Source organism: Lathyrus oleraceus, chromosome 1 (genome assembly GCF_024323335.1).
Source record: "Lathyrus oleraceus cultivar Zhongwan6 chromosome 1, CAAS_Psat_ZW6_1.0, whole genome shotgun sequence".
Lineage (NCBI taxonomy): Eukaryota > Viridiplantae > Streptophyta > Magnoliopsida > Fabales > Fabaceae > Lathyrus > Lathyrus oleraceus.
Window position 1 is genome coordinate 129573000 of NC_066579.1, and position 14530 is coordinate 129587529.

Below are 14530 nucleotides of genomic sequence, written 5' to 3' on the forward strand. Positions count from 1 at the left end.
GAGCAAAGGCAATTCAGAGACCCCTTGGTTAAATAGCTCTAGGATAAAGGAAGGGTTTTTATCTATTGGCAAGAAGAGAGAGTCGCTAAGTGATATAAGGTAGCCAAGTCCACGTTGGAACAAAAGTAAGCTCGCTAGGCGAGCCAAAGACATCATTGGGCAAGAACACCATAAAAGAACTCTATTAATAGAGGCGTCAATCGGTTCAGGCAACATCATTAATTCCAAAGTCCATCATCTTCAAAGTTCTTAGGAAATATTCATTATGTAGCAACAAGAGAGAGAATTTAGAGGGATATTTCCCAAGACAGATATTGAAGAATTGAAGGTGAGGCTCTGTTCGACCAAGAAATTGTCGTGAATTCTTTTTCATCTCTTTCTTTTTAATCATCAATGCAAAGCTACTGTGAGTAAGAGAGACTAAATTCTCTTTTATTGGGGTTAGATATAGTTATTCAAATTCTCTTTACGTTCCAGGTTTTCGTTAATATTAATGAATATATTTTTTCTTAATGTTTGTTATGAATTAACTACTTATAACTTGTTATAATGGTTTTGAACTGATAATGAGAAATACTTTTCTTAATTTTATTAAATATTTTCATATATTAGATGCTAAACTCTGGGCACATATTTAAGTTTAACATTCACATATATTGCTGAAACTTAATGCTATTATAATGGTTAACCGATTGAGAAATTGTTTGTTAAGCAATATGAATGGTCTCACATTGTTGTTTAAACATAAATAACAGACACAAAGCGATAGGTAATAATATTAACTGATGGCTAAGAATATATATAATTAATCAAGAAAATGCATGTGGATAGGATAATAAAATCTAACTCCAACAATTTTAATTTCATCGGTCAAATCATATTTTCTTTCAGTGTTCTTTTTATGATAAGTTATCAAACAAACAAACTTAACTATTATGCTTAGAAATTATTGAACAACTTTAAAATTTTGCATCGGTCCGTGTGGAGATGATAAAAACAAATACTTATATTTGTTACTACTTCAATAGTTACACTCAATCTAAGTATGATTATTCTCTTTTCCCCCAAAGTTTTTTAAAAATTATTTCACTACTGTATTGGTATATGTTTATGACTTGTAAGCAACAACATGGATGACATTTCAAGATTAAAACAGGTATTGGATGATAAATTTAACATAAAACATTTAGACAACTGAAAATATATTATGGGATTCACAAAGACAAGATCTTCAAAAGAGATCTCCAAATGCCAAAGGAAATACAACCTAGATCTTCTTGAAGAGACAAGACTCCTTGGTGTCAAACTTGCATAAACTCCAATGAAACTTACTTACAAGCTAAATACAAACACAAACATTAATTTATTGAAACCCACTTCATTCAAAAGCCATATAGGTAATCTACTTTATATAACCCATACATGACCTAACATTAGTTTTGCTATTTACATATTAAGTCGGTTCCTCTCAAATCCTACAAATATTCACCTTCAAATGACACTATGCATCCTTTAATAAATCAAAGGGCTCACATATTCTAAATGGGGATCTTGCACCTATTCAATGAGATGCTCCATTATTGGCTTCTATTTTTACATAGAAACCTCAGTTGATTTATTGGAAAAGCAAAAGGCAACATTTTTGTCTAAATCTTCTTGTGAAGCGGAGTATAATGCCCTTGCAAATGCCACCTGCGAAGCTCAATGACTACAATACCTCCTCCAAGATCTTGACATTCATCACATAAAACCTATCATAATTTTACTGTGATAACAAGTCTTCCACAAATATTGCCTAACAACAAAGTTTTCCAAGAGTGCACAAATTATAAAAATGGATTGTCATGTGGTCCATAATAAAGTCCAAGACAAAGTCATACATTTGATGTAAATCCATTCATCAGAACAAGATGCTAATATCTTCACGAAAGCACCACACCATGGATCATTTAATGCATTACCTCACAAACTTGGAATCCACAACATCCATTTTCAGTTTGAGGGAGAGTGTTAAACATAATTTACCAACTCCTAATTCTTAGCTTAATAGTTATTAATGTAGTTACTCTTTAAGAAAATAAGAAATACCAACTCTAAAAACCTTCATAGTAATGTTATAACTTATAAATCCAAAGAATTAATATCAATAAGAAAATCATTCCAACTTTGACCATTTGCCATAAACTCATCCACATTAAAGTCTAGCATCTCATATCCATCATTATCTTTTGGATTGTTTCCCTTGTCATCATCTATCATAGCTTCCCACCACTTACCATCTATATTATTATCACATGCAGCTTGAGTATGATACTGTTTGATGGGCCCACTTTGATCTTCACTAGAAAACCTCATTTTCAACATTGCTGAATTAGTACTTGTGAAAATCCATGGTTGTGGTTTTATCACTAAATGAGTTTTCATTATTTCTTTTGTCTTTGCATTTGTAGATTTTTCCTTTTTATGAATATGAGTGTTCCAGTAATTTTTCACATCATTAGGAGTTCTTGCAGAAAGTCTTCCAGCAATTAGGGTCCATCTATAAACACACACTAATGAAAGTTTAAGATATCATTACACTACTTTAAAAAATAGTAATTAATTAGCAAAAAAAAAATGTTATAGAACCTGTTTCCCAAAAGTCTATGCAATCTTTTCATCATCTCAACTTCATCATCTGAGAATTCTCCACGTTTGATAGTTGGTTTTAAATAACTCAACCACCTCAATCTACAGCTTTTCCGGCATCTCTTCAAGCCTACAAAATTTAAATTTAAGAATACATACAAAGTTTTAAGTTTTCGCAATTTCGATCTATACAAATAATGTTAAGATATTCGGATGTCGCAGTATGAGTTAACCATAATATTATTTTCATCGCCGGCAACTTCAATAACATTTTATCGCATCGGTTTTCGTGGTAATGACATATTAAGCTCGTGTATATTTTATTCATATTATATAAAAAATGAGAGGTGGCAAAGGTTTGGACATAGTTACCTGCTCTTATGGGCACAAGGTGCCATGTCCCTTCCCCACATTGTCGCACACAATCTGTGAGAAGTTCATCTTCCACTTTACTCCAAGCTCCTTTTCTTAATCCTTCCATAAGACTAAAAAATATACAGAATGTTATGTATGTTTGTTTGCAATATGATGAATGATTTATATATGCATATTTACTTGAGAAGACATTCAAAATAATTAATCAACGTGCAATGTCTGTTGTCCACAAAAGTAAAGTGATCGTGTAAACATTTGTACCATAAATGTAACTGTTGCGACCATAGCTATATCGACGTAGACCTAATGTTCTCTACACCTTTCCGCACTACAACCAAATATAATTTTTCCAACAAGAATTCACATGGTTGAAATATTTGTCCAAAGTAAATATAAAATGGTTAAATAGATAAATCCTTAATGAATTTTATTTTTGTTTCCGAATATTTTTTTTAAAAATAGTGTTAAAATTCTTTTGATATTCCTTATAAATTTTTTTATGTATGTATTTTAAGATTAGGGACGAATATCAAAAAAAAATTAAAATACATAAATTATTTATAAATAAGAACTTCGCCAATTTACAGAAACGATTTATCTATTTAAACAAAAACAAAATACAGTTGAAATTTCAACAATCCATTTTATCTATTTTTTTTGTCTTTGAACCAATAGAAAAACTTATATCCACTTAGTTGTGTTTGGACCAATAGAAGAACCTTTTAGCATTAAGCCTTCTAATTTTTTCCCAAAACTTTTATTTTTATTTTTATCAAAAAATAGGTTTCATCTATTCCCTTAATTGGAATCTGAACCGATTGAAAAACCTGTAGATTTCCCTTTGGTTATCGCATAGATCTATAGAAAATCCATTTAGCAATCCATTCGGTTGCCACCCGAATCCCGAATCGATGGAAAAAAGACATTGATTATCTCCTCGATTGCCACGTTGAACCGATAGAAAAATTATATCCTATCTTGATTATCCATCACATTTGGGCCATGACAATCAGCATATTCCCTTTTTTCTTTCCTACCGTACTAGAACTAGATGAGACACATAACACATGTAAGGGACAACATGTCCCGTGGCAGACATGTTATGCAAGGGACATGTCGTGATTAAATTCTTCCGATTGTACTATTTGCAGATGTTTGTCTTGTAGTGTTTGGTTTTATCTCTTCACTTACTAGCTCAACTACTTGTTTAATTTTCCATTTTTCTTCCACCTCCTCCTTTCACTTAGGATTTATTGATTCATTCAACATCTTCTTGCTCTAGATTATGCTAGGAGTGAGTGTATTAATGGCATTCCAGAACTTGTCACCATAGTGACTCCTACGTATGCACAAAACACATAAAATTCACAAATGGGAGTACCTAAGGTGCTCCATACTAAATTGCCTAAAAACAACAAAATTTATCTAATCACATCAAATTAAACTAAGAAAAGCAAAATGAAATCAAGTATTAAGAGTTTAAATAACTCACATTTACAAAGTCATCACACCCCAAACTTAAATCATTACTTGTCGTCGGGTGACGAGACATATGTCAAGAAAGAGATACACTAAAAATATTCCATACTCAACAATTGTTTATAGACTCATACTTTTCTTTGTTCAATTGATTGCATCAAATATTTAGCATAACTCAGTCTGTCAATTTAAATTGTTTCACCATGTGTGTGTAACCCATGACGTCTATGTCATGTCAAAAATCTTCATTGAAGATAGATAGTCTAAATCATAGTTTAGTTGCTCTCTGCAAAGGTCAAAGACATTTTTTTCCGGTTTTTAAAGAGGGAATTAATTATCTTATTTGTTGCTGGAATTTTTTAGTTCCTTTTAAACTTTAGGGAGTTCTACTAATTTAATTATTCATTCAAGTTTTGCTAGGTATTCCACTTTTTCACCTGACTGGATCTCACTTGTTACTCAAAGTAGAACACTCATTATTCCTCCAGTTTCGAGCATAAGAACTTTTTCACATGTTGTATTTTCTTTTATGTTTCTTTTTCTCTTTCTCTTTTTTTAACATGAATTATTAATGCAATTGCTCCCTTCTTTGTTAACCCTATTTGCTAGTGTTCTTCTCCTCTAAACTAAATCCTACAGCCAAGATTATTTCATTCTTAAGAATAATTCAAACTGATAAAAAGACTAACTACTTTTATAACTTATTCTGGCGTGACAAGGGTCATCACTATGCAAAGTTACATAATATGCATAGTTCATTGTTTAGCTTTTTGACTGACCTTACTTACATCATCTTTTAGCAGTCCAAATTAATTTTCTTGAAGTTCTATTTTTAATGCTGAAAATATATGTTATTTTAGTTTCATTTTTCTATATACAAGTAAAAATAAAATGATAAGTAGGAAATACCAGCTAGACCTGAAGCTTGTTGTTTTTCCTTGTTGCTCCTTCTTTTTTAGTCCTCTTCCTTTTCTTCACAACTTCCTTGCTCTGGATGACACAAATGTTGAAGGAGTACAATGTGGGACAATATGTCATAACATTATTCTCTGAAAACTTGAGTTCTATCAATATTTCAAAGAATCTTTTTCAACATAGTAGAGCCAAACACATTTACATTCATCATCATTTCATTAGAGAGCTTGCTCAAGATAAAGTTGTAGATCTTGAACATGTGGCAACTAAAAAACATTTGACTGACATTTTCACTAAGGCATTGGATGCAGTCTAGTTTGAAAACTTAAGGGGTGGCCTTGGTGTTTGCATATGTGATAGATTATAGCAATCAAAGATTGGGAGATGCGCAAGGATTCCAATAATGTATCTCTCTCTTATTCTCTATGGTGCACATGAAATAAGGATGATTTTGTTTTATTCACACTCTCTATTTATCTGGTTCTTCACTACATGAAAGAATAACCTTTGATTATTATTATCTTGTTCTTATAAAATTGATCTTTCTCTTATCCCTTAAGTGCTTAGTTTGTTCATCATGGGTTAAAATTATGAGAATCCATAGATGTGTTTCTCTAACAAGGGAACTAGTATCGCCAAGGCTATTGATAGATTTCTCGAGGTAGAGAAAAAAATACCAAATGAGTTGATTCCACTTCTTCTACAAAATTTATGGATACACATGGTAAACCATCTACTAGAACATCTATGACAGGGAGGACATCTATAAAGATCGTGGAGAAGGAACATGTGCAAGATAGTGGCTCAAATGCTGATGAAGACTAGGTTAGCGCATGAATTCAAGAGGATGGACTGAAGATAAACTTTGAAGGGGCCTAAAGGCTTGATAACAGGTGCTTTTGCTTAGTTTCATTGAACCTTGTATTTGGGCATGTTTTATTTCTTAATTTTGGATCTTTAATGGCTTTGTTTCAAATAAATATGTCTAATGCTCTAGCATCGTGCTCAACATTTGTCCTAATAATTGTTGACATTTGACTACTCCTGATTTGATATTGGTATATGCTAACCTACTAACCTCTAATCTAACTAACTGACATTCTGAGGTACACTTTTTCCAAATTGTGGCTAAAAGGAGGAGTAATGGTAATGTTATGTGTAGTGGAGTAGTGTAACTACTGACTTGACTACTGACTTTGTGGCATATGAGGTTCTACCGTTGAACTGATATATCCTTTTGGGATTAGTATTAACTGGTATGATTGGTACTAATTGATGTGATCTTATTTCTATGTGCACACATGCTGAAGCATCTGGATCACAACCTTGTGTGACTGTGTGTGATAATTTCTTTTTTCTTAGTAGTAGCTTCAGATCTTTGACTACTGAATACTAAATGTGTGTGCATGCATGAATAACCTATCATGAATGATTATATGTTAACTATTTATGGGAGCATCTTTGTTTTTCAACAGAATGATGTGTAACACCTATTATGCTACTGATATGTGTTGTTGCTGCTCGGGCTTCTACTACTAATATATGCTCTGATGTTTGTTCTTCTGCTGATAGTTGTAACACCCTGAATCCTAACTCTTAATATAAAAAAGAAATTTCATAACTTAGGATGCTACTCAAACCAAAACATACAACTTCATGAATATTTTTCAAAATCTCGAAGTGGAATTTAAATTATCTCGTAACATCAAATAATTATTTAAAGCAAATACTCAAGGAAATAACTCCAAACAACAACTCAAATAAAACAATCTGCCTCGTGCCCTATGTTACATACCAGGGAATATAAACCACTAAAAGTGATAATGTAAATATAAACAAAGGCATCCTTCAAGGTCATCTTCTAACTCGCAAGCAACTACTCTTGATGAGTACCTGATTATTTGTACTCCCTAGGAGCAAAGACGCCGCCACAACAACAAAAAGGGGTAAGAATACACCTTACAAATGAATACGGTGAAAATTAGCAGCAAGATGGTAAATATCGACAATCACAAATACATCATTCTCATAAAACACAATAAAAACTGAAATAGTAATGCAAATGCTAATGTCACTAACTTCATCATCAAAAATGCATGAGGTACCGGGTTTTTGGGGTCAGAGGTATGTTACTGATTACCCATGTCTTTGGTTCCTCTTAAATTGTGTCTCTCTATGGATGTGAGACCGCATAGTCCCTCTCTGAACCAGACCATCACTAGACAGAAATCCTACCTAACTCCGAAATATATGCATGCATGATCATGTATAAATGCAAGCATGCAACTCATCAATCATCAAAACATCATCATCATCATCATAATCAAAAACATCATCATCATCAAAAACATCATCATCATAAGGTTCCACTCTTGAACCAATATATTTTCAATCACAGGTCGACATTATAATCCTTCTAGATTACCAATCTCCAAAATTGCCAATCATAGTAATCCTTTCGGATCCTTTCGGATACTTCCGGCCATCATGGTAATCCTTTCGGATTACTAATCTAAAAAATTGTTAATCCCATGTCGTCACTGTAATCCCTCCGGATTACTAATCTCAAAAGAAAATACAATTTTTAAACTAATTCTTCTTCTTCTTAAAAAGAGTAAAGTTTTTTTTTATTACTCAAAGCTCTAATTCATCAAAATACTCAGAATTTCTCAAAAATTTATTATATCAATCCTGATTCAATAGAGTCTTCAAAAAAAACTCAAAAACAACTCAACATCTCCCAACTCTCAAATTGACTCTAGAGTAACCAAAATTACTCTAAAGTATTCAATGATACCCTAAGGGAAACTCTTCACAAGTGATAACTCTACTAACTATAAGGGCTTGCAGTTTAACTCAATTTTTTTAAACTTTTTTGGCTTAACAACCTTCAACAATAAAAATAGAACTACTCAAGTGTATCCTATATTATGATCTCCAACTTTACACAACTCAAAAGCAACTCTGACAAGTCTATAACAACTCTAACCGAATAAAATAGGACTCTTAAACTCATCAAAAAGGTAACGAAAGGTCACCACACTAAAAATTGATCAAAACACTATACCTAATTCTAAAAGTGTCTCGCTTCAAAATAACACCAAATATTATTTTATGATAAAATTATGAAACTATCCATTTTGAAATTTCTTTAAATTCTCTTTTAACCGCACCTCAAGCAGAGTTACGAAACTCCAATTCTATTCATTTTAGTTCATCCCTATCAAGATAATTTATGCATATACTCTAAAACATAATGTATGACTTCAAAATAGCATGAAATAATATATACTCATAATAAAATTATGACAATCTATATTTTGAAAGATCATTAAATCGTATTTCTAACGCAACTGACGACACTTCAAAAGGTCTTACGAAACTCAAGTTACGCGTGAAACATGATAACTTACGCAAAACTGAAATTGACTACACATCTCGTATAAAAAATGAACTGCTACTGTTGTTTCACTCATAGACCCAATTTCTCTACTTCAAAAGAAATATTATCGCATTAGCTTCCAACGCAACTGATGACGCTCCAAAAGGAATTATGAAACTCAATTATGTCTGAAATAATACGGTCAATCCCCTTTTATGTCTACCTACAATTTTTCTGCATTTTTCTCCCTATTGAAATAAGATTGAGTTTCTTCCATTTCAGTATATAGTGTTGCTAGTTATACCCAACCCTAGGTTGGAATTCACTTCATAAACTTTTTTAAATTATTTTTGGAAGAGAATTAATTATTGGTTTCATAGGTACGCTAGCTTAGGAGTTGAGTTCTCCTCTTTAACTCAGTGCTTAATATTTTCCTATTTTCTTTATCTCTTTTCTTAAGATGCTTGTGCAAGTGTGGCAAAAGTTTGTTAGGATTCAAAGAAGTTTCCTATAGAGAGTGGTGAAAGGGATTTCTAGAATTCCCTAGGTTAAATGGTCTAAAGTTTGTAAGCCCAACAAGTATGGAGTCATTGGTGTTAAAGATCTCTAGTGGGTTAATCTAGCTCTTCTAACCAAGTGCAGGTGGAGACTTTTGAAAGGTTCCTCTAGTATATGGTATGATATCCTTTATGCCAATTACAGTGCTTCTATTGTCTCTTCCTAGTGTGGGGGTAGGTCCTTGGGTCGTCACACCTTTTCCAATTTCTGAAAAGGAGTGTCTCTACTTGGTTCCAATAAGATGATCCTCTGAATTCGTTCGAGTTGGGCTTAGCAAAGAAGGTTAGGTCTGGTCTTTCGACTTTCTTCTAAGGAGACCCTTGGCTAGGTAGCATTCCTCTTAAGATTAGATTTCAGAGACTTTTTACAATTTCCCAAATTCAATATGGAATTGTTGATGAAGTATGGAGGTGTGATCATGGGAAGATTAAGTGGGACCTTAGATGGAGACATTCTTTGGACATTAAGAACATATGGTTGTTCTTTTCTCGGTTATCTAAGAGTTCGATTTCAATGTGGATATTGACATGTGGTTCTAGAAGCATGCTAGAGATGGCTCTTTATATGTGCTCATTTTTATCAAATTTAATATGGTTGTGGTCCTATCTCCGAGGAAAATGTAGATATTATGTTCTCAACTATTCATGTGATTTAGGAAAGTTATGGCCCTTCTAAGGTGGTGTATTTCTCTTACAAACTTCTACGAAATAACTTTTTATCAAAGGAAAACCTATTCACACAGAAGGTCATTATTGATCAAAAGGGGATCTCATGTACCTTGTGTGGGATCGGGTTGAGTCGACCTCCCATTTGTTTGTGACTTGAAGTGTGGTTTCTATTTTCTAGTATAGGAATTTTAGGTGGTTGTGTATGCATCTGGATCTTCCTAGGGATCTTATACTCACTTTTGAGTTTTTTCTTTTATTAGGTCCTAAGGCTATAATTAAGGATGTATTTATTATGATTTGGCATTGCAGTATGATAAGCTTTTTACCGGTTCGTCAACAAATATGAAAGAGGTGGATGATAAAAGTATGTTTTGGTATGGAATTGGTTCATAACAAATCCCCTTTGAGCTCTTTATTCTTTTCTGATTAGCTTCAAAATCCTATTATATGTCTGATTCAATAGCAGATCAAGATTCCGGACCTGACCCCTGGATGCTCAATGGTTAGTTGATTTTTCCTTGAGTTTTTGTCTATTGTTGGTGGTTTTAGTGTCTAAACTCTAATTTGGTCCTTATTAGGTGGCATCTCATTGTGCGGGTGGTTATGGGGCTTTCTTTTCTTATTATTATTTTTGTATTGTTGGTGGTTGTGTGTAGTTGTTCTATTCTTGTTTTTGTTTTTTTTTTCTTTTGTTGCTTTTGGTTTTACTTGCCTTATAGTCCTTATGTCCGCGGACTCTTTTTATACTCTATGTGGGCTTTTGCCCTTCTTTAGATATATATAATTTTGACCATTAAAAAAATTCTAATGTGGCCAATCATTTCTTTTAGAAGGAATTCGCTATTATAATTTTTTTATTTTAAAAATCGTTAAATACACGAAAAGCTAAAGTTGCTAGCTAAAAATAAAATAATTTTTAATAGCAAGAATCTTGATTTCATGTAGTAAGTAAGTTCCCGCATTTATTGTTACATGTGTGATTCAATTCAAAAAGCATGTTATCTTACAAACCAATGAATTCTAGGGAAGGTGTTATTTGAATGAACCTCTCAACGTTATATAAATAAATACTATTTTATAAATTCACAACCTCCAATATAGCGTCAACTTTATTATTTTCATAAATATAATTGTAAACTAATTTTCTTAGAGAAAATTAGAATCACTTGATGAAGGGTAAAACTATGACTTGCATTTCTTTTCCATGCCAGCCCTATTTCTCAAGAAAAAATAGCTTATTGAAGAAGCAAAAGTTGCATGATCTTCATAAATATTATTGTTGTGCAAAGATAAAATCTGGTTCAAAAAATTTTGAGAACAGGATTACTACATCTTTTAGTTACAAAGCCAGTGTTAAAGCTCCACTTAATGAGTTTCCTTGGGTAAGTACTTAAGTTGAATATAAGCATCAATAATTTGTATGTGTCTTACATGCTTATTTGAAAAAGTGATTAGTCTTAAGTTATTTGATTTTTTTTCAGGCTTCTTTTGATCAATATATAGAAGACAAAGAAAGAGTAATCCAAGCTATAATTCCAGAGAAATCAACAGCTAAGAAATTAAATGAGGTAATATTTAACCCTTTTCATTTGATTTTTTTTTTAATTTTTTCATTCCACCTTTTTATATGTTTAAAATTGAAAGGAAATTTCTAAAAAAAAAAATCTCTTCGATAATATATTAAATACATTATCGGAAGGATGATTTCGATCAAACTTCTACATTTTTAGGAAGTTGATTGAAAAACTTTCTTTAATTTTTCCTTTTAATTATAAAAATTAATTGTTTTCATTACGACCGGCTCAACATATATCATGATTTATGGAACATTAAAAAAATTTAAAATAAGATCTTTTGAAATTAATATTTTTTTTACTAAAAGTAACAAGATTGATAAATATTCATTTCAAGATGATTTATGTCAAAATGATTTTTTTTTCATTATATATATAGGATGAGTGGAGAATTAGGTTGAATTCAATACAAGTTTTTCTAGTAACATGTCAACCAATAATACACCTAAAAGCTAAATGCATATCTCAAGTCCAAGATTATCCACCTCAAGTTCCTGGACATGTCACCAAATTTCTAGAAATTCAAGTCGTAAGTACTTTCTAACATTTTAGTGAATAAAAATAGTTTTTTTATAGAGCCTATTTGTATTAGAGCATGTTTTCTTTATTTGTTTAGTTATCGTAACCCTAATTTTATTTGATAGACAAGGTGTGAGCTTGAAGATCTACATTATGATCACATACCATTAGGTCTCAACATTAATGCCAAAGGAGCTTTATACCTAGAAAAAGAGGGAAGACATAACTTGATCAAGAATCAAATACACATTACTTTAAGCTTTGTTGTTCCTCTATTACTCAAATTGGTTCCAGAACATGTCCTGCAAAACATTTTACATTCGGTAAGTACTATTTTTTTTGTCTCACCCTTTTATTTTCTATGGAAAATATTGGTTTGATTATACATTTATTATACCGAATTAATCTCATTTTAGAACATGTTTAATCAGATATCGCAGATGTTTAATAGTATATAAAAAATTTGGTGAATAGAGATTATTAGACTAATGAATGAAACATGTTGATTGATTAAACAGGTTCTTAGAAGTTATGTTGAAGATATATGCAATAAAGGAATAGGAGTGAGATTATTAGAAGATTATAACTCTTTTAAGATGAACAAGTCTGAAAAAACAGTGTAATTATATGTAAATCTATTAGTAATCACTCATCAAGCTTCCATTAATTTTGATTATATAGAAAATTAAGTGTGAAGTGACTTAGTTAAATAAAGAGATAAATGATCATATATAAGATATTTTATATAAGTGTAAAACTCGATAGTTTTGTCGCATTTGGATTTTACTCAAAATTATTATAAATTATATTAAAGATGGCTTTATCAATTTCGAATACATATTTCTTTTTTAATAATACAATCTATTTATAATATATTAAAAGAGAAATTCACATTATTTTAAGTGTTTTCTTGCCATGTCAATAATTTGTTGAGTTGGTAGCTCTTATCTACCAGTTATATTCTTTTTTTATTATACATCTTCTATAACTTTTATAAGTAATCATTATTATTTTTAAATAATTATATTTTTTTTCTTTGAAATACGCACCCTTTAGTTATCCCCCTTAATTGTTAGTCTTTGTATAAAAAATGAAACTTTAAACACTATGAAATTAATCTGTTTCAAAAAAAATTGAATGTTATGAAAATTAATTAAAAATACAATTCAGTAGTGATAATGTGACAACCACTAATATAAGTACATAAAAGATATGTTTACACTTGTTTTAACACTTAATAAATTATACTAATTTTATTATTTTATTAATTTATTTTGTTTAAGTTTCTATGCAACTAACATTTTACTTTGTTGTGATCTAGGGTGTATGTAACACATCTCATATAAGTATCACAATTTAGATACTCTAGTTTTTCACTTGGTGTTAAACAAAGTCTTATTTTTCATAAATAATATAAATTACTAATTTGCTCAAATTGAATTTATGGCTTAAACTTAATTTACCCACGAGCTATTTTTCTATAAGCAAATAATTTATAATTAGGGAGTACAAGGAGTTCTCCAATCCAAGAGTACATAGGAAATCGAAACCTATAACCATAGATTTAAATCAAGATAAATATAAGTCGATCCAAAGAGGCTCATTACAAACTTTAAGAAACGTAGCAAACCATTCCCACATTCTAAGGTTAATAAAATTTCAAAAAAATTACAACAAGCCATAATTTCAGCAGAAATTCTCAACCAAAAACATACTTTCTGCCAGACCAAACAACTAACCGAGCAGGAAACAAAAATATGAGCAATATCTTCCTTGACATAAAACAAAAACATGATCAATATTTTCCAGCGCTAGCAACATAAAAGAACCCAAAACTGTCACTTCTCGGTCCTGCTCTTGCAACAATGTTAGATGCCCAAAAGTGCTTATTTGAGCTATCAAATATGGGCATCTTTCACTCCGTTTCCTTGCTAAAGTGTTCGAAACAACCTTTATTTTTGATGAATTGCAATACAATGATAAACGATCTTGGTACCTTTGATTTGTGTGTTATTGTGCAGGAATTAGGCATGAAATAATAAAAAATGAAGCCACAAGAAAGTTGGCAAAGGGACCAAAGAAAAGATGCATTCATCAGCTTGCTCGCTAGGCGAGGGCTGTGGCGAAGGGCTCGCTAGGCGAGCGCCCAGCGAGAACCCAGCGAAAAGCTCCAGTATTTTACAGTGGCAAACATCAACAAACTCGCTAGGCGAGCTGCCATCGAGGTGTGTAGCGAACACGTCCAGACTTGGTGAAAAGCGCAGCCAACACTCACTCGCTAGGCGAGCCATTAGCGAGCTCCCAGCGAGCATTCCAGTAGCAAAACCTCTCAAGCTCGCTGGAGCGAAGGTTGAAGCGTGGGCTTCGCCTAGCGAAGGTTTTGTTTGCCTAGCGAACATGCCAGTCTGGCAAAGGTTATTTCTCTGGGCGCA

At 31.9% G+C, this 14530-nt stretch overlaps 2 protein-coding genes across 2 annotated transcripts; one reads left to right on the forward strand and one right to left on the reverse strand.

Annotated features, from left to right (window-relative positions):
* Positions 1-1281: 1281 nt before the first annotated feature.
* On the reverse strand, positions 1282-3304 carry LOC127115520 (transcription factor MYB114). Its single transcript, XM_051047047.1, has 3 exons — positions 3001-3304; positions 2629-2758; positions 1282-2539 (listed from the first exon to the last, which is right to left on the reverse strand). The coding sequence occupies exons 1-3, from the start codon at positions 3107-3109 to the stop codon at positions 2122-2124; spliced, it is 657 nt and encodes a 218-aa protein (XP_050903004.1). The 5' UTR covers positions 3110-3304; the 3' UTR covers positions 1282-2121.
* Positions 3305-11122: 7818 nt separating this feature from the next.
* Positions 11123-12807, forward strand: LOC127115521 (uncharacterized). The gene is made up of 5 exons (XM_051047048.1): positions 11123-11387; positions 11487-11573; positions 11959-12108; positions 12224-12421; positions 12617-12807. The coding sequence occupies exons 1-5, from the start codon at positions 11175-11177 to the stop codon at positions 12719-12721; spliced, it is 753 nt and encodes a 250-aa protein (XP_050903005.1). The 5' UTR covers positions 11123-11174; the 3' UTR covers positions 12722-12807.
* The last annotated feature ends 1723 nt before the right edge of the window (positions 12808-14530 follow it).

What these genes read in the sequence shown, in the direction of transcription:
- LOC127115521 (XM_051047048.1), top strand. Translation starts at nt 11,175, where the DNA reads ATGAAGGGTAAAACTATGACTTGCATTTCTTTTCCATGCCAGCCCTAT. An exon ending in CACTTAATGAGTTTCCTTGG is followed by an intron (nt 11,388 to 11,486) that starts GTAAGTACTTAA and finishes ATTTTTTTTCAG; the next exon opens with GCTTCTTTTGATCAATATAT. An exon ending in AATTTCTAGAAATTCAAGTC is followed by an intron (nt 12,109 to 12,223) that starts GTAAGTACTTTC and finishes TTTATTTGATAG; the next exon opens with ACAAGGTGTGAGCTTGAAGA.
- LOC127115520 (XM_051047047.1), bottom strand. Translation starts at nt 3,109, where the DNA reads ATGGAAGGATTAAGAAAAGGAGCTTGGAGTAAAGTGGAAGATGAACTT. An exon ending in CCTTGTGCCCATAAGAGCAG is followed by an intron (nt 2,759 to 3,000) that starts GTAACTATGTCC and finishes TAAATTTTGTAG; the next exon opens with GCTTGAAGAGATGCCGGAAA. An exon ending in CATAGACTTTTGGGAAACAG is followed by an intron (nt 2,540 to 2,628) that starts GTTCTATAACAT and finishes GTGTGTTTATAG; the next exon opens with ATGGACCCTAATTGCTGGAA.